This window comes from Rhinopithecus roxellana, chromosome 8 (genome assembly GCF_007565055.1).
Source record: "Rhinopithecus roxellana isolate Shanxi Qingling chromosome 8, ASM756505v1, whole genome shotgun sequence".
NCBI classification, from domain to species: Eukaryota; Metazoa; Chordata; class Mammalia; order Primates; family Cercopithecidae; genus Rhinopithecus; species Rhinopithecus roxellana.
The window spans coordinates 39,015,565-39,036,104 of record NC_044556.1 but is presented as its reverse complement, the minus strand read 5'-3'; the positions used below and the strand labels follow the sequence as shown (position 1 = coordinate 39,036,104).

Below are 20,540 nucleotides of genomic sequence, written 5' to 3'. Positions count from 1 at the left end.
CACCCCCCTCCTCTCCACTTACGCAACCTGAATTCATCTGTACCAAAATATTCACCCCTGCTCTGACTTCTTTTTCTCGGGTTTTATGAGGCAGGTGGTCTGAGAAATTGCTTATGACTGTTGGTCCTAATTCTGAAGCTAATTCATTCAGACTGTAGAATACTTAGAAAACACGAAGTGCAAGGAAAAAACAATCTCTTATTACCCGACCTCCCTTTAGCGTTTTTTAAATATACTAGCCCAGTCCTTTTTCCACACATATATAGAGGTGTGTGGGTGTGTGTGGGTGTTTATCTTTACAAAAATACTTTCAAATCCTTTTATAGCTTTTCTCCCCTTTTACTTAGTAGTGTGCTTTCAGCATTTTTAGGTGTTCATAAATATTGTTCTCTGCAGTTTTTAAATGGCTGCATACTATTTCACCACATAGGGAGAGTGCTGTAATTGACTGATGGATTCTTTGTTTGGGGACCTTTTCCTGCTTTTGTGACCCACCCCCCTACGGTATAGTGCTCATTCTTGTACCTTCTTTGGAAGCCCCTGAACTCTCCAGCATGGTCTTATGCATCTATGAGGGCCCTGTTTCCCAGTTCTCTTCTCTGGGCTGCTGAAGAATTAGTCTCTACCTCCACAGTTCTGTTTTTTGCATCTGTGATGCTGGCTTATCTGTGCCTCCCCAGCAAGAATGACCAGGGCCCACTGCCTACTGCCTGGTCATAGTTATGCTCAAGAGCATGGTCCTTGAATTGAATAGGGAAAATGTCCAATCCAGGGCTACCCACCGATGAGAGCCAAGCACAGGAGCCTGAGCCACCAGCAATGAAAGTCAAAGCTGAGGGAGAAGGAGTGACCATCCATTGTTATCATACGTAACAGGTGCTTGGGAAAACCCCCAGAAGCAGTATCAGTGCTCTCACTATGAATTTGTAGTTGTGTGTAGATGTTCATGCTTTATGAGTGTGCTAGACATATTTCAGGGTACCTGCCACCCACACTCTTGATGGAGAACAGTCTGGGGGCCCTTCACAGTCCCTGTTGCCCAAAGTGGTTATATGCTGGGTAATGGAATACAGATGCCCATCTGGTCAAGTCCACCTGGATCTGAGTGTGTTGAGGAAATGCATATTGTCAATGACCCCAAAAACTACAACTTTGGGGGTCTGATTAAAAAAAAAAGTCTCCCAGCCACTCAGATTGCTTTCTGGGGAATTTGCACTGCGAACCACAATGGTGAGTGCAGCAGCAACAGGCATGTGTAAGCTGAATATTTGGAGCACAGAAACCATGGCGGAGTAAAGGAACTTTGTCCTTGAAGAGTGGCGGGGCTGTCCTGAGGAGAGTGGCCTAAGTCACAAAGGTTTTCCAGTTCTGGTCCTTGCAAGGCATAGCTATGATGTGATCCTCACTCGTGGGCTGCCCTGAAATCCCACGGTGTTGTTTTGTATCCTTTCTCCATCCTCCCCACTTCTGCCCACACACTGGAGCTAGTTGTTGGGGTTCTGCTTCTTGCGATTATCCAGCTAACATCCAAGAGGATGGCACATTGTCTAGTGCTTCCACTGCTGAGAGGGTCACAGCAGTGCCTTGGGTGGAGTCAGGAGAAGAGGAACATTCCTGTTTTGTACTGGACTGCTTTCCCGGGTGAAGAGCTGGAGTTGCTGCTCTGCAGTAGGACACGGCTCTGAGGTTCCTTCTGGAGACCCTGATTCACAGCCTGGGCATTCCTAGCTAGGCAGCCCCATTTTCTAGTTTTGTGTCTCCATGGCCTGGTGTTGGGAGACAGAAGGTGGGGACACTGTTGAAGGACACACCAGACTGATTTATCATGGACTTCCTGAAGCCAGGGCCACCCCTTTGTATCCAGGTCTAGTTCTGATGCCACTTGAAAAAGCCCCTCCAAGTGCTTTTGCTGTTGGCGCCCGGTATCCCTCTGCTGCCTGGTAGCTGACATCCTGACGCTGCCTTCAGATGCACTCCTGGCGTGTTGTCAGCCAGGCCCTGGGCTTAGCAGTCCTCTTCCTGAAGCCGTGAGAGCATTGAGGGGTGCACAGCTGGGGCCCTGCCAGCTCCAGGAGGAGGTGCAGGCAGTGCTGAGTGTGGCAGGAGCTGTGGAAGAGTTATTCCAGTCCTCTCTGGGAGAGGGTGGGGGTGGTGGCCAGTAGAGGGACTGTTTGAAATTCAGTCGACACCTTTCTCCCAGACTGAAAATCTGGGGACCAGACTGAGAGTCTGAAGAAACTGGGGTATCCTGGGTCCAGAAATGAAACGTAAAATAATAGTAACAGTAATTGCTGTGAAATCTATGCTGTGAAAAGGAATGAGGCACTTGCTGGTTCGAATGATGGTCATTTTACTGGAACTCACTCTAAGCTGCGGTTCACTAAGCCTCTGGACTTCTCAGAGGGAGTGTTGCCACAAAGCTGCCTACTTTAAAAAAAAAAAAAAAAAAAAAAAAGCCCAACTCTCAGCCTATTTCCGTTACCTCCAAAACCGGATGGAAAGAAAGAGCAGTCAGAGTAATTATAGGGAGAACATTTACAGGCAAGTAATCTGATCTTGCCTTTTAATTTTTTTCCCCTCTAGAAAATAGAAGGCAAATACTAGCGCTTATATTTACTTATAAGCGTTTCGATTAGATGCTGCCTTGAATCTAGGTGGGGCTGAGAAAAGTGTCTATTCCTGTGGCTGTGGGCATGGCTGGCCTAGGGCAGGCTGCAGGGCTCCCTCGCTGCCTTTCTGTTTGGATAATGCTTGTGTGCTGTCCTTCCATGAGAGCGAGGGGAAATGCAGGTGAGAGGGTGGCAGGACTCAGGCGCTATCCCTACCTTTTCTGGGAAGAGTGGAGGGTGGAGGCAAGAAATGAGCGATAGGAGAGGAGGAGCAGAATAGAAGGTCAGGAAGTGGGGTCTTTTGGGCTTTCATGGCATGGGGTGAAAGAGCCATGGACATCCCGGAAGTGACAAGGTCTTCCCTAGGGTTTCAGTGGTCATGGATAAGAGAAGCTGGGGATTGTACAAATTCAGGTGGGGAGAGGATAAGCAGTAGAAAGCATGGGAAAAGGAAAGGGCTTGTTGGCTGTAGAAAAAAATATATAAATAACCTAAATATTCATTAATATTGGAATAAATAAAATGTGGTGTAATCCTATGATGGAATACTGTGCAGCTATATAAAGAGGAAAAATGGGAACTATATTTGATCTCAAAAACTTTGAGGAGGGAAACTGAGGAACATAACTCAATGTAAGGGATGATAATGTTTATGTAAAAAATGCTGTGTATTTTTCAGTAGTTACATATATCTGGATATAAAAGCATTTCTTTTTAAGTCTGGAGAGAGCTATCCTTCAATCATAGTAGTGCCAGTCTCTGGAAAAATGAGGGGAAGCAGGGTTAGTGGTGGTAGTCAAAAGAGATAAAAGACTTAAAATACTGTAATTTTAAAAAATTAAGTAAATATTGTAATCTAAATAAATAGTAGCATGTTTAAAATATTTTTGAGTTATGGTTTAGCAGTCCTCTAAGGAAGCAGCTTCAACATTTAGTGATGAGGGAATTAGGCAGCAGCTTAGAAGCAGCCATCCGTCCCTGGGGCTCAGTAGCTAAATACTCAACCTAGGACAATCAGGCAGTCTGGTGACACAGCAGCGCAGACATCAGAGAGATCACAGTCAGGTTGGGATGAAATGAATTACTGGGTCTGCAGTCCTTTTGGCTGGTTCTGTAGCTGGCAGTTACATCTTCTTAGAAGTGGTATTAATAATTTAACATTCATTAATCATCATCTTTAGATCAGCTCTATTTTAGGTACCACTAGGGATTCAGATAAGAGAAAGAATGAAAGAGTCAATGAATGATATTTTTGTCCTTGGATTTAAAACCAGGCCAGGCCCTCATCTCATCACATTTGACTGTGAATTTGGTCTGTCTGCTTCCAGTCCTGCCCTCTGCTCTGTCCTCCACCTGCCACCAGAGTGATGACTCGAAAGTGTAAATCTGATCCGCCTTCTTACTTACCTCTGTTAGTCTCTTTCTCAACTTCCCCTGTCCCAGAGGAGGTGTTTGACTTTATTAATGTGCCTTTCGGTGCCCTTTTCCGCCTGGCACTGATGTGCCCTCCAGTCATGTGACAAAACGACCTCAGCAAACTTCTTTTGCTAATCCTGGAACACACTGCAGTGTTTTCATGTGGCATATATTTCGCTTGCACTTTGGAACCCAATTCAGATGTCACTACTTTTGTGAAGGCTTTTTGAATACTTTCACTTTCTGAGAGGGCTTAACCTTGCACTTTGCACCTCACTGCTATCGTATACCATTAAAATGATTAGTTATGTGTATTTATTTTAGGATCGTCAGCTTAGGACAGCTTGTCAACTATGTCTTATTATGTCTTAATAATAAAACTATGTCTTAAACCTCACAGTTTCTGTCCTAGTATCCATCGTATATAATAGGTACTGAAAAAAATGTTGATTGAAGCCATAGCATATGTTCTAGTTACCTTTCTATGTAACAAATGTTTCCAAACCTCAGTGGCTTAAAACAACCATTTTATTATGCTTACAGAATCTGTGGGTTGAGAATTTTGGGGGGTAGAGGCACATCAGGCATGGCTGTAAGTTCCAAGGCTGGGGGGCAACTCACAGTAGAGGCTTGTTCAGTCACATGGTTGCAGGTGGAGCTGGCTGGAGCCAGCTCTGGACTCTGGAGCATCTGCCCAGGGCCTCTCCATGTGCCTTGAGCCCCCTCACAGCATGGCCTCAGGACTGTTGGCTTTCTTACGTGGTGGTTCAGGGCTCCCTGAGTGAAATAGAAGCTGCATCACTTTTCATGACCTAGGATCGGAAGTCACAGTGACTTCCTGCCCAGATCCAAAGAGAAGGGAATTATTCTAAACTCCACCTCTTGATGGGAGTGTGTGGCATGGTCACATTGCAAAAGAGCATGTGGGAAGGAGATACTGTTACTGTTGTATCTGGAAAATACAACCTGCCATGGTGTGTGGGAGAAATTAGTTCCACAGCTAGAGTTAATATCACTAGGATTGCTACTACTGCAACTGGTGGCTGAACATTTATTGAACACTTACTATGTGCCAGGAATTAAGTTTTAAATGTAGCAACTCATTTAATCCTTCCATAACACTGTGAAGATTATACTACTTTACAGATGAGGAAACTGAGGTGCAGAGAGGTTAAGTAACCAGCCCAGGGTCTCACAGCTACTGTCCATGCTGTGGGAAGTCAGTGAAGGGGAAGACTTAGGAATTCACACTGATCTTTAGGTTTGCTGCTGGATTGTGGCAGTGCATTTATTACATGGGAGTTGATGGCTGTTTCAAGAGCCTTTTTTTTTTCCTTTTTTTTTGAGACAAGATCTCACTCTGTCACCCAGGCTAGAGTACAGTGGCAAAATCATTGTTCATGTTAGCCTCAACCTCCCGGGCTCAAGGGATCAAGGGACTTTTTTTTTTTGAGATAAGAGTCTCGCTCTGTTGTCCAGGCTACTGTACAATGGCATGATCTCGGCTTACTGCAACCTCCGCCTGCTGGGTTCAAGCGATTCTCCTGCCTCAGCCTCCAGAGTAGCTGGGACTAGAGGTATGCACCATCTTGCCAGGCTAAATTTTTGTATTTTTAGTTTTTAGATTTTGTATTTTTAGTTTTGTATTTTTAGTAGGGACAGGGGTTCACCATATTGGCCAGGCTGGTCTCAAACTCCTGACCTCAGGTAATCCACCTGCCTTACCCTCCCAAAGTGCTGGGATTACAGGCATGAGCCACTGTGCCTGGCCTCAAGGGACATTTTTGATGAAAGTATGGATTCAGATAAGGTCCTTGCACCTGTGGTGTTAGGAAACTGAACCTCGAGCTGTCCTGGTTTGATGGCTCCACTTCTGCCATCTGGACCTTGGTTAGACTGTCCCTTGATGGCAGCTAGTGGGCTGGAATGCAGTGGTGTGATCTCGGCTTGCTGCAACCTCCATCTCCCGGGTTCAAGCGATTCTCCTGCCTCAGCCTCCTGAGTAGCTGGGATTACAGGCATGTGCCATCACACCTGGCTAATTTTTGTATTTTTAGTAGAGCTGGGGATTCACCATGTTGGCCAGGCTGGTCTCGAACTCCTGACCTTAAGTGATCCGTCTGCCTTGGCCTCTCAAAGCGCTGGGATTACAGGCGCGAGCCACTGCGACACACCAGTGCAGGTGTCTTTAGTCAGCTTCATTTACTCCCTAACTTCTTGCCTCAGGTTCTGCATCTGCAAAGTGAGGTCACTAGGAGTATTTACCTCAGAGGGCTGTTGTGAAGGTTAAAGCTGGTTATACAAACAGAGTACTTGGAACAGTTACCTGGCTGAGGCTCAATAAGTGCTGGCTGTCCTTATTGGGAAGGTTCAAGTCTTGTGGTTTTCCTGTCACCTGATCTGGAAAGATGTCAAACAAAGGATCTTTTAGCCCATGCCACTTCCTGTCCTTCCTTGGCTGAAGGCTGACAGGTGAGAATCCCCAGAAGTTGTCACCGATGTGGCTGTGGAAGTGGCTTTCCTGATCGCTCTCTCTCTCTGGAGCCTTTAAGTTCCATGAAGCACTAAGTTGACCTGGACTCCACCTATTCAGCATGCTGTGGCAGCTCAGTTCAGTTCCCATTTTTAACTTGGGACTGCACAGATTCCCCATCATTTCTTTTAGGACCAGGTGGGCAAGAAGATCTAGTCAGTGCTTTATTACTTCTCACTGATACTCACAGAGCACATTCAGTATGAGCCATGGAGTAAGAAAACTCTTAGTCACATTCTGTGTCATGAGAAGCTTACTTAACCTTGAAGACCATTTCCTTGTTTGATATATGTGGCTATAATGAAATCGACCCCATTCAGCTGTTGTGAGGATTAAATGAGATGATGTATGCAGAGCAATTAGGACAGTGCCTGGGAAAGTGCTACTCATCATAATCATTTATCTTCAGTTTAGAAACAATATATACTTGCTTATTTAAAAAAGGATATAATAGAGAAAAGGTATTGAGAAAAATAGGAGAGGAGAAAATCACTCATATTCTCACCATTCAGTGATTCAGTGTCATCAATGTTTTGTTTGGTTGTTTTTGTAGGTGTAGGATTTTTTTTTTTTTAATCAGTAGTTTTACTGCATATGCAGTTTTGCATTTTTAACCCAAACTTAATGTTCTTTTTAATGCTTTTGTACTTACAAAGATTGATCCTGTTTTTAGATTGATATCTCTCATTGGTAGAAATGAGATGAAATTTTAAAATATTCATTTGGTGGCTTTCACAGCATGATTTGCTCTCTAGGGTCTCCTGTGGGATTGCTACATGGTGCATTGTATTATTTTCATCTTATAGATGAAGAAAGATACTAGTGTGGCTGAGTCACTTGCAGAATTTGGAGGAGCAGGGTGCTGAACGAGTTTGATGATTGTAGGGGCCACAACTGGAAGAGTAGATGTAAAATGAAGAGGTTGGTCCCTTTGACACTTTCACATGCTCAGTCATACATCTTGAACATGTAAGTTGGATCCTGTGCCTAGAGATAATAGGTTTTTGAGCCAAGTCATATTCCAAAAATTGCATGAGAAACTGGCTTTCCCAGGCACAGTGACCCCTCCCTGCTCACTGACTCCTGAATCATACCTCCTGCTCCTAGCCAGGTTTGTCTAGGACTTGAGCACAAAGAAAAAGTGGGAGCATCTTTGAACAAGAAATACCTTGAAAAACTAGTTAAGTGGTATCATGTATTTGTGGGATGGGTTATTTCAAAACTCAATCTAAAAGGACAGGACCTTGCTCATTGACACGTTATTGTCTGAGGCAATGTTTCTTAATCTTTTTGGGTCTTGAATTCCTTTGAGAATCTTTTGAAATTTGTGGACTCTTTTCCCAGAAGAACACACTCATGTGTATGTAACACAATTTTGCATTCAATCTTAGGTACTGCAGGCGTCTACATTAGTCATATATTGGTGTAAAAAAAAAAAAAGCCCCAAAGTTAAGGCTTAAAGGAACAATAGATGTTTATTATCTCACAGTTTCTGTGGTTCAGAAAGTCAATAACGTCTTAACTGGGCACTTCTGACTTGGAGTCTCCCAGGAGGTTGCAGTCAAGATGTTGTGGGGAGGAAGGGGGCAGGTTCGGTGGTTTGTGCCTGTAATCCATGCACTCTGGGAAGCAAAGCCAGGAGGATTACTTGAGCCCAGGAGTTTGAGACCAGCCTGGGAAACATAGTGAGACCCTATGTATTAGTCAGTTCTCACACTGCTATAAATAAATACGTGAGACTGGAGAATTTATAAAGAAAAGAGGTTTAATTGTCTCACAGTTCCACAGGCTGTTCAGGAAGCATGATGCTGGTGTCTGCTTGGCCTCTGGGGCGACCTCAGGAAACTTTCAATCATGGTGGAAGATGAAGGGGAAGCAGGCATGCCTTACATGGCCAAAGCAGGAGCAAGAGAGAGAGAGGGGGAGGTGCCACACACTTTTAAACAATTGGATCCTGTGAGAACTCTCACGAGAACAGCACCAAAGGGGTGATGCCAAATCATTCATGAAAGATCCACTCCTGTGATCCAGTCGCCTCCCACCAGGCCCCATCTCTAACATTGGGGATTATAATTGAACATGAGATTTGGGTGAGTACACAGACCCCAACCATATCCCATCTCTCTATAAGAAATAAAAAAGTTAGCCAGGCATGGTGGTGTGTGCTGGTCGTCCCAGATACTCAGGAGGCTGATGTGGGAGGATCACTTGAGCCTCGGAGGTCAAGGCTGCAGTGAGCTCTGATTGCACCACTGCACTCCAGCCTGGGTGACAGAGTGAGACCCTGTCTCAACAACAACAGAAAGATGCCTGGGGTTGACATTATCTGAAGGCTTGACTGAGTTGACTGAGGCTGGAGAATCTACTTCCAAGGTGGAGTCTACTTCCAGTCACATGCTAGCAAGTTAGTGCTGGCTGTTGGCAGGAGGCCTCGTGTGGTCTTCCCCATACGGCTGCTTTGATGTCCTCATAACATGGTGCTTGTCTTTTTATGACTTAGCCCTGAAAGTCACATTCCACCATTTGTGCATTTCCTACAGGTCACATAGGTCAGTCCTATTTAGTGCCTAGGGCAAGGTCTGAGAGGGGAGTAGTGCTGACTGCCCATGCCCTCTCCTGGTGCATGCTGCTCCCAGCACCCAGAAGCTCTCCTAACTGCATTATTTAGGGTTTTCATATGGGGTTTCATTACATGGGTATGAGTGATCAAATCACTGACCAATGCTGATTGGATCAATCTGCAGTCCCCCTCTTGTCCTTGGAGGTCTAAGGGTGGGGCTGAAAACTCCAACTCTAAGCGTGACCATCGCCTTCTTTGAAACTGCCTCCCTGCTCACCTTCAGTCACTTCATTAACATAAACTCTGGGATGGCCAAAAGGGGCTTCTAATAAATAACAAAAGGTATTCCCATTGCTTAGGAAGTTCCAAGGGGTTTAGGAGCTCAGTGCCAGGAACTGGGGACAAAGACCAAATATATATATATACACACACATGTGTGTGTATATCTATATATAAATGTGTGTGTATATATATATATTTAAGATACTACAGTAGTGAATACAGAAGAAATTTTATATGGCAAATATGCATTATTTTTATTTTTGGCTAAATTTTTTTTCTAGTTATTAAACTGGTACATACTCATTGCAGAGGACTGGAGGAGGGAGTAGAATATTAAGAAAAAAATAAAAATCACTTGCCATCCTGTCACCTAGTATTTTCTTTCTAGTTCTTTTCATGCAGTTATATATAACATTTTGATCTTTCTTTTTATATTACAGAAGTCATGTTTGCTTATTGCAGAGTAATCCAAAGAGTACAGAATGTCTAAAGTTAAAAAAGTTAATAAAAAAAAAAAAATGATCCTTGCCTGGGAGGAACCTTCTATTGTAGGCTGAGAGGGGAAATAGAAGGGCTGTGGGTCAGAGGATGCCCTGATCAGGGTTGGGGGCCTGTGTCTCTTTGGAGGCAGCAGAGGTCTGCACAGCAGGGTATTACCATTAGAAGGAAATGGGGAGGGGGGCGGGTATGTGGAAAGGGAATTAAACTGCCAAGAAGAAAACATTTATTTTTATTGTTATGTTGAGAAGCATTATTTTCAGGGGTCAGAAGCCCTTTGTGGGGCAGAGGGAAATTAAGGACATATTTAATAAACAGGTGCAGCTGAATGTGTGTGGTTGAAGTGCAGTCCAGTAGTTAGTTATTTGTCCGGGTTGTTTATAACCTGCTTCCAGCCTAGGCAAGTTGATTTGACCCTGCTGTCCTGGCTCATTCAGGCACTTAACACTGTTTACCTTTGGGTGGGGAGGACATTCATGATCCGCTGGCCAAGTGCCTTTGTAAGGTCTGTAAATAGGATGCATTCTGGTTAAACTCATTATTGCATCACAAGAGCCAGTATCTGATGGGTCTCAGCTGTTTTCTTTTGCAGTGGGGAAGACTAGAGGAGAATGAAACTTTCTTGAACCAGGGATTGGGTCTCTACCAAAGAGAGAAGCTTAAAGCTAGTGAGAGCCTTAAGATATTTCATTTGAGCACTTCGCTGGCACCGTGTGGGTAGAGACACTTTAAAGTAACAGTGCTTTGCTATACCTGATTTGAATCATCTGTGGAGCTTTAAAAACAATCCTAATTAGTCCTAAGACCAGTTATGTCAGGTGGGGTCCAGGCACTGTTAGTTTTTAAAAGCTCCCCAGGTGATTCCAATGTAGGTCCAGGATTGAGAAGCAGTCCTTGAAGATGCTGGTGTATGCTGACCTGCCTCCAGCCTTCTTTGCAGGAGATGGATAGGGGTTGGTTGTAGTTGCTCTGTCATAGAACACTGCAATTCACAGGATACCTAATGTTATGAATGTAGTTAAATTGTTTGCAAAATGTTCTGTGTTTCAGGAATACTGCAAACATTTGATGCAAATGTCACCATATATTTGTGTGTGTATATATACAGTCATGGGTCACTTAATGATGGGGATATGTTTTGAGAAATGCATCATTAGGCAATTTCATCCTTGTGTGAACATCACAGGGTATATTTTAACAAACCTATATGGGATATATATTTTCATTTATATATTTTCATATGGAAAATCAAATGTCCCAGCACTGTTACTGAATATCAGTCATTTCCCCTACTTGATCTGCCATGCCAATATTAAGTGCCATATACTAGATCTCTATATATGCCCCATTATAATCTTAAAGGATAACTGTTGTACATGTGTTTCCTCATTGACTGAAATGTTATTCAGTGCATGACTGTACATATAGCAAAAATGTTATACAGCGTATTTTAACATACTGATATTACTAAAGAGTTGTCCTCATGGTGACTTTAAATATCATAATTAATGCCATCAACCAGAATATATCAAGTAAATTCACATACCACTTGTTCTGTTTCCTTCCCCTGCCAATTTTTTATTTTTCCTGATTCTGCTGAAGCCAAGATGGGTTCTGTGTAAGATTTTGTTTGTGAGGAAAGGTTCTGCATTAATTAAAGTTTTGCAAGCCATGGGTGTTTCATTGTATGGGCCGTTTTGAGGTCTGTCATCTTGCAGATTAGATCAGCTTACACTGAGGCACAGTACCCTGCTGAGCTGGGCTGAGAGCTTCACTCCACTAGTATTCGAGCTGTCCCGACTGTTCACCAGCTGGATCCACTTCAGATAGGCATAGCCGGGGCAGCCGCCATTCCCATTTGTGGGGGAAAAGGGAAGCTATCACAAGAATGGGCTGCAGCTGTGGGAAGACATGGGTGGCCCAGTGATGGTGTCATTGTCAAGAGGCCTTTGAAATGTCCTTAAGCAGTCATTGGCCAAATCCTGTCCTCTGTGGATCCAGAGCCACAGAGTGTTCCAGCCAAAAAAGGTCTTAGCCAGCAGCTTTTTATTGAGGACTGATTGTGGGCTAGGCTGTGTGCTAGGGGCTTTACAGATGTTATTAAATCTTTTCAATAACCCTATGAGGCACACATTATTATCCCCATCTTACAGATGAGAAAACTGAGGCTTAGAGAGGTTAAGTAGCTTATCCAAGATCACAGTTAATAAATGACAAAGCCAGCATTGGAACCCATGCTAGTCCTCTCCAAAGCCGCCTTCTTAGAAATCATTTGATAGATGAGGAGATCAAGGTCTGGAGAAGAAAAGCAACTTGTTTGAGATGACACAACCAGCTCTAATTAGTGGCAAAGCTGTGCCTGGAACTCACCTGCGCTTTTCACAACCTGCAGTGCGTGACCACTGCCGAAAGGGAGAGGCAGGGGTATGCCCCTCCCACCTTCTGAGTGACCCAGGCACAATCAGTGTTGAGTTGGCATGAAATGAGAAATTAAACTCACCATGCCACTTTAAGAAGAACATGGAGAAGGCAGGCAGAGTGACCCTGGAGAACGCTATCTCAGCCAGAAGGCAGGAGGTCAGCAGGGGAATCTGAGTGGGAAACTCAAGGGTAGCCTGACTGTCCTTGTCATAGGTTTAGCTGGGCACTGTCCCCTTTGTCAGTTTGTGGCAGTCTGGGCATCAGGGATCTGCTTCAGCCCTTCACATTCGTATTTGGGCGTGCTCAGCTTAAAACGATAGCAGTCTGCAGGAGCTCAGCTCTGCCTGCATTTATGGAGGGAAGAGAAACTAAGGAATGCTCCTTGGGAGTGGTGTTGGGGAGCAGCCACATGGGAAAACGAAGGGTGTGGCACCAGAAAAAAGGTGCTCCCAGGACTCCCTCCCACCAGTGCTCGGACCAAGAAGAAGCATTTAATTTCAGCCAGATTTCTAGACGGTTGCTTTTATTTGCTTTCATCTGAATTTGTGCCAAGGATTCAACTTTTCCTGCTCGTTTTATTAAAAACTTTATACACAGCATTAATAAATAGATATAAAACTGCCACATAAATGACAAACAGAGGGACTAAATGAAATTCCCAAGGGTCAGCTGTTGAATAAGTAACAAAAGCACATCTTGGCATGATCCAATTCCCATATATGCAAATTAGGGACCGTGCTTTACCACAGAGTGTTTTAATTAATATTTATAAATCACAGAGCGCCTTTGAAAGGGCCAGTAAGCTATTTATATTATTATCATGTCACACAAATAACAAACCCTTTGGAGATTGCTGCCTACTTTGCATTTTGGTCTGAGAAGTGAGCATGTTGCATGTGTTTTCTGTCCCTTGTAGGTGTGGTGTCAGCACAGCGGCAGGTCACCGTTCAGGAAGGACCCTTGTACCGCACGGAGGGCTCCCACATCACCATCTGGTGCAATGTGAGTGGCTACCAGGGACCTTCGGAGCAGAATTTCCAGTGGTCCATTTACCTGCCTTCATCTCCAGAGCGAGAGGTGCAGATTGTCAGCACTGTGGACTCTTCCTTCCCCTATGCCATCTACACCCAGCGCGTCCGCGGAGGGAAGATCTTCATAGAAAGAGTCCAGGGGAACTCAACCCTATTGCACATCACAGATCTTCAGGCCCGGGATGCCGGGGAGTATGAATGCCACACACCCAGCACTGATAAGCAATACTTTGGGAGTTACAGTGCAAAGATGAACCTAGTGGGTAAGGAGATGCCGTCTTCGCATGGCCCACATCTGGCCTGACTCAGTTCTTTAGTAGTGTAATTTTGCTTTATGCCATACATTTGACTTTAAAAAAATCCCCAAAATCCCCACATATTTTAGGGGTCAACAGATAGTACAAGTAAACTAAATTTCTGTAGTTTACTAATAGGTGGTTGAGGGTGAAACTTTAAAAAGGTCTAATGCAGATGTTAAGAATTTCATAAGTTAACACTGTAACTGGTGAAAAGGGATATGAAAATATAAGGCAAGATGTTTGTGGTTGATGATCTGAATGACAAGGAAGATGAGACGTATGACATCAGTTGGAAGAGAAGAGAAACCTCTCAGAAGGATAGGCCTTTGGGCAGCTCTGAGACCCATGGGGCACTGCTGAAGCAGGAAGCACATGTGGCTGTGGGTCCTTGCTCAGACCTTGTACATTGCAGGTCCTTTGGCTCCATGCGTAAGGAACTATGAACTGGCTGTCTCCCTTGTTGCTCCTTAATGCTGAAGGAAACATGAAGAAGAGGGATGCAGGAGCTTCCAATGTGGGCAGCCTTGGTCATAGTGTTTGTCAGTGTCAAAGGGTTAACCATATCAAGGCTGTTCTGTTTTTCTGCCTATCTTAATTTCTAGTTTTTATTATCACAACTAAGCAGTGGGTTTTCCTTTTTCTTTCTCTAACAAGTCTGTGTCCCAGCAGGAGACCTTTTGTGTGGGTATGTGTGTGTGTGTGTGTGTGTGTCACGGAGTTTCGCTCTTGTTGCCCAGGCTGGAGTGCAATGGTGCGATCTTGGCTCACTGCAACCTCCACCTCCTGGGTTCAAGCAATTCTCCTGCTTCAGCCTCCCGAGTAGCTGGGATTACAGGCATGCACTACCACGCTGAGCTAATTTTGTGTTTTTAGTAGAGACGGGGTTTCTCCATGTTGGTCAGGCTGGTCTTGAACTCCTGACCTCAGGTGATCCGCCTCCCTCAGCCTCCCAAAGTGTTGGGATTATAGGTGTGAGCCACCACACTCGGCCATTCCCAGCAGGAGACCTTTAAGACCCAATCCTTGGGTGAGAACAGGGAGAAAGCACATACTAGTTGTGACTAAGGTACTCTCATCAGACAAAGAGGTGGTGCTATTTAATCTCCAGAAAGATGCAGGCAAGGATCAGGGTATGATTCTGACCAAGAGATCACAGAGAAAATCTCTTCTCTTGCCGGAATCTCTCCAGACTGTGGCTTCCTTCCAGTGAGGACCCCTTGATGGATGAATTACGTGAAAATTAAACATACTAAAAATAGGGTATGATGATGATTTTTTTCTGCCAAAAATGGTTTTTTTAAAAAAATTGTCTTCCTGGGGCTGTACTGCTGAAGTAAGTTACAGAATGGGGATGTGGGAAGGAGAGAAAGGGGAAAATAAGGATGTTGTATAGAAATGTAAAACTAAAAGTTCCAGGAGGCATTTCCATTTGAGCATCAGTCAGAAGTGAAGTTAAAGTATCTCAAAGCAGTGCCAGAATGAACAACAAATGTTATTTGACCTGTGAGACAGTTGTTTAAAGACAATATTTTCAGGGAGTTCATTTATTATATAATATGAAATACACCCCATGTTTCATCCAAGTGTTATTAAAATACCAAACAGATAAGTGTAAGCACCAAAATAATGCATTTCCAAATCCAAACAGAAAACTTTCTGTTTATGTGCATTTGGGGCTGTCTGTGGCCTTGAATGGATGGTTCAAGGATGACTGTTAGGGATGCAGGGCAGTGATGCCTCCATGGAATGGGAGCTTAGCCCCAAGGAGTCTCAGATTCTGTGGCTTTGTGACTGCACTCTCGGGACATTTCTGTGTTACAGTGATCCCAGACTCCCTGCAAACCACTGCCATGCCCCAGACTCTGCACAGAGTGGAGCAGGACCCGCTGGAGCTCACTTGTGAGGTGACCTCGGAGACCGTTCAGCATAGCCACCTGTCTGTGGCCTGGCTCCGGCAGAAAGGTGGCGAGAAGCCCGTGGAGGTCATCTCCCTGAGCCGAGATTTCATGCTTCACTCCAGCAGCGAATATGCGCAGAGGCAGAGCCTGGGGGAGGTGCGGCTGGACAAGCTGGGGAGGACCACCTTCCGCCTCACCATCTTCCACCTGCAGCCTTCCGACCAGGGCGAGTTCTACTGTGAGGCCGCTGAGTGGATCCAGGATCCGGATGGGTCATGGTATGCTATGACCCGAAAGCGTTCCGAGGGAGCCGTGGTCAACGTCCAGCCAACTGGTCAGTCTCTCTGAGCCTCTTGTCCTGTCCTTTACCTGGTGGTGAAGGCTGTCAGATACTGGGAGGATGTGGAGACTCCTTTGGGCGCCTCTACCAGGACAGCTGGTTTTCATGTGAAGTTAAAACTGGTCTCCTGTGCAACCGGAGGGAGCTGAGGGATGTGCAGGACAGGGGTATCCTAAGACCTAAGTCACAGGCAGGTGCTGCACAGACTGAATCCTGCTTAGAGACATGTTTTCTTTGACCTACATGGTGTTTACACTTTTTTGAATTAGAAACTCATTTTAAAACTTGGGAGTTTCTGAGAAACCATTTGTATTTTAAAACTCTGGGCTTTCATTCCCATTAGCCACAGTTGCTGCCCCTTTTAATGATGTTGCTTTCCTCAGGTGCCCATCTGGTTTCATTTGCAGAACACATTTGAGATAATGAGACTTCCATCCAAGGTCTAACATTATGAACTAGAGAAGTTTTGTCTTAAATTATTATTTTAGTAATAGTAATAGTAATAGTCTTTGGTGATATTTTGTAATTTCCAAAATACTTTATCACTTATTACTTCACCATCTCCCAGACGTTCTGTGAGGTGAGTAGGTGGTAGTATTTCTATTTTGCAGGTGAGGATGCTGAATGCAGATTACTTTATGTCGGGGCTCAGGAGGAGTCATAGGGCATGTTGATGAGGCCAGTCTGAGAGTACCAGTTTCCACTCTAGATGTTTTCTTAAGGCCTGGAAGGGGTCCTGAGGAGGTTGCGTGATGTCTTTAGAACTAAGGCAAAATGCTGGTGGCACAGCCAGCTGAAACCCTAGGGCCCTGGCTCCTCTTGGTTATCTCCTGTGGTCCCAGACTCTACTCCCCAGGCTCCTGAGCCCACCAAGCTCCAGGCCAGAGCTGATGGCTGTCGCTGGCTGCCTCTGCTGGGCTGAGGGCAGGTTCTCACATGGGCCTTCAGTTCCCCTAGCTTTGGTGGAACGTGGCTGTTGTGCCATCACTAATTGGCGATGAGTGGCTTGAAAGCCTTTCCTTGTGTGGATGCTCACTTCTGGCGAGGACTGTGGTGGTTCTGGTGAGTGAGTGGAGGTGTGGCTTTTGGGAAATGAGCTGGGGAGTCCCAGTACAGGTGGGGTCCCTCTTCAGGACCTGTCTCTTGGACTCCCTGTCCCATTTGCTGCAGTCAGTTGTCTGGGTCTTTGCATGCTTTCTCTGCCATTCTAGAGTAATGCTTCAGACTCAGCTAACAGTACACATTTTGGGGCTTCATCCCAGAAGTCTTCATTTGGAGGCTCCTGGGATGGGACCCGGGAAGCTGGATTTCCAGCACGCTTCCCAGGTGATTCTTCTGCTATCTACATTTTTTTCAAGCAAAGCTTCCAGGGCAGAAGCAATTCTCTGGACATCATTTTAATAAGTCATCTAATGGATGTGAGATCTTTTACCATAGGGGTTGGGTTCCTGGATGGGGAGCACTTTATCTTCTCTGTAGGACATTTAGCAGCTTCTGGATCTTTCAGTATTAAAAAATCTATCCAAGGGGCTTTACTTTATATTTATCCTTTCTCTTCCTGGATAGTTTTAAGATCAGCTTCAGAAGTTTGGGCCAAATTTTGAGTCTTAATGCTTTTAAATTAGGTTGCATCGGTTAATCTTCTTTATTTTAATCTTACCAATTTGGAATTAGAACTTTTTGAATTTACCCTGAAAATGTATCTAGACTAAGCCAGCAAAGGGAAAACTAAGTGGAAAAAAAGTTGATGACTTCACTCTGCATTCGTGTGCTGCTTAGGTTCAGCAGTTGCATCTCCAACTCTACCCTTCTCTTAGTTCGTTTCAGTAAACATGTAGTTAGTCTCCACAGCATTGAAGGTGTGATGGTGATAGGCATTAGGGGCTTCAAAGATGACTAGCACTGGTCCTTGCACTTAGGCAGACCTGAGAACCAATGACCAAGTAGAATGTGCTGAGTGCATTGATAGCATTTGTATAGAGTGCTCTGGGAATACCGGAAATAGGAAGTGTTCTTGCAACCATAAGTTTTCTCTGAATGGGATGGTTGATAAGACAAATCCAGGAACGCCAGTAAGTTTCTTGACTTGAACTGAGTCTGGAAGCTTAAGGAGTCAGCAGGAGGAGAAGCATAAAAGTACGAAAGTGTTTGATATGTTTGGCAAGCAGAAAGAAGTCAGGTATGACTAGTTCCGGATGTTGAGTTCTGGATGTGCGTGATGAGAAGAAAGGCAGCTGGAAGCCCCAAATGCTGTAATGTAGAGCTGGGGCTTGACTCTGTGGGCCAAGAGTTTTCAAGCTGTTCTTGGAACCCTGGGAGCCCCTCAAAGGTGCATAGGAGGTTAGACATGGGTGTGTGTGGGTGTTCATGTGCATGTGTGCACGCCCAGGAGTTCAGGGAGAAGGCATGCGAGGGCCTGGGTGGTACCCCACTTGCTTCAACTGAATGTTTTCTATGTTGGGTGGCAAAAGATTTTATATGACTAAAAAGTCCCCTTCCTTTGTCCTCTTCTTAATAGTTTGAAAACCTCTGCTGCAGATGGTTGGAGAGGAGGTAGCGATTTTTAAGCAGGGGAGTAACACAGTCGGATCAGGGTTTCAGGAAGAAAAACCCATGGAGGCCACCTGGAGGTTGATTAAATCCATTGGGTCTGAAGTCAAGAGACCAGGTAGAAAAGAGCTAATAAGAGCTATGGCTAGGTCAGTGGGTGCCAGAGGCGAAAGAATAAAGAGCACAGTGGAAGGAGGGGTCCAACTGGCTAGAAGCCCAGGGGCTGGGGCTGGGGGTCCGGGGGTTCCTTGAACTGTGGAAGGGAAGGAACAATAATGAGGACATGCGGGACCTTTGCATTTGTGGCAGCATTGGCTGTCTTTTGTTTTTGTAAATTCTAATGAAAGAGCCCATCCATCAGGTAGACTCTGATAGAGATGCTCAGTATGTGAAACACCCAGTGAGTCCTCAGACATAGGGGTCTGGGGCTCAGAGACTGACCCTGAGAGTGATCAGGGCCCTGGAAGAACCCATGGGGTAAAAATGGGACAGGGCCTGGGAGAACAGTAGCAGTAAGAGGTGACCAGAGAAGCAGGTGAGAGAGAGTGTGGAACAGAGTGGGCAGGCCAGCAAGAAGAGGAGCAGGAGGGAAGGTATCACAGAGCAGGCTCAGAGGCCTCAACCCACTTGAGGAAAGCCTTTGGTTGGGATGCGGGTAGGGATAGGGTGGATCATTTGTGACATTTGCTAAGTCAATGAAGCCTAATTTCAGTGAGTTGAAGTGGAAGGGGTATTGGAAAAAGCACAGGTCAGTTTCTAGAGATGTAATTGACTGGGCATAACCAAGGGCAGAAATGGGGGCGATGTGCTGTAAATTTTGTGTCTTCAACCTGGGAACATGAAGATGTCACCACAGCATGGAGGGATTCCCCTGAGATGAGAGGAGTCTTTGGCCGCCGAAAGAAGAAAGCCAGAATTACAGCCAGGCTAACGTGGAGCAGTGGAAAGGTCTGAGGTCTAGGGTACCCCTTGCACAGCTCCAGTGGTGTTTATGTGGAACGAGTGCTTTTCTGTCATTGATGTCGGGTTATAAATAATTGGGTTGACCTGAGAGATAATATCCAGCAGATAACACGGGCACTGTCCCATATGGGTGTGTTCATCTAGGTAGATGGTGGTAGAGAGAAATGTGCTTCCTTCAATCCATGCCTCTTAAGGCTTGTCTCTTGGGAGCTGGAAGCTGTAACAGCAGCTACTTCATTGGAGGGGAGGCCCTGGAGTTGATGAGGTGGTTTTCCCTGTCAGGAAGTTTGGCTGCTAGAGGAAGTGGTTAGATCACTGGAAAAAAGGGGTGTTTGCAGCAGGACACCAGCCTATGTAGGAGGGGAGGGGCTGGAGAGCCTGAGGAGTGGGAGGGGTAAAACTGAGCTGGGGCTGGGAAAGAGGAATGTGGATGCCGCTCATGCGTGATTCTTACGTTTTCTTGGGAAACAATCCTCATCTGCTTGAAGAGCCCTAGGACGGGATGAATGGGCAAGATCTCGAAGACAGTGGGAAAGGCTAGAAATGCCAGTCTAGGGAAGGCAGGCAAGGTCGGAGCTTATGACTCCACATGGAATTCAAACGTCTGTGCCATGGGATTTTGCCCCCTCAGTGTTCTTTTTAGAGGAACAGAGCTAGAACTGGGCGGTGGTCACAGCTCCAGTCTCTAACCCTTAACTCCGTTTTCTTCCCCCGACTTCTGCCCTGGGTGCCTATGAGATACGATAGCTATCTCTTGAGATTAATGGCCACTGTACACTGGTACACAGTTTGTGGTGATGCTGTTAGTAGTGATAAGCCCCTCTTTGGTCACCCCCTCGTGCCTGGTTAAACACCCAGCTCGACAAAAATTAGCCGGATGTGGTGGCTACTCGGGAGGCTGAGGTGGGAGGATGGCTGGAGCCTGGGAAGTCGAGGCTGCAGTGAACCATGATCATGCCACTACACTCCAGCCTGGGCAACAGAGCGAGACCCTGTCACAATAAATAAGTAAATAAATAAACATTTAAAAATTAATAAATAATTTTAAAAACACCTAGCTCTTTGGAGGTTGCTTGGGTTTAGTAATCATTTCACAGGCTGCCTGGCTTTCAGCATAAGTAGGTACTTTCCCACTAAAGT

The 20,540-nt window shown here is 45.2% G+C and overlaps 1 protein-coding gene across 4 annotated transcripts in view; it reads left to right on the top strand.

Moving 5' to 3' along the window:
• IGSF3 (immunoglobulin superfamily member 3) overlaps positions 1–20,540 on the top strand; it is a 93,688-nt gene that overhangs the window by 38,204 nt on the left and 34,944 nt on the right. For all 4 annotated transcript variants that reach the window (XM_010367903.2, XM_010367902.2, XM_030935295.1 and 1 more), the window contains exons 3-4: positions 13,236–13,613; positions 15,471–15,881. In XM_010367903.2, the coding sequence (XP_010366205.1) occupies positions 13,236–13,613; positions 15,471–15,881 (789 nt within the window). The remainder of the gene's footprint in view (positions 1–13,235; positions 13,614–15,470; positions 15,882–20,540) is intronic.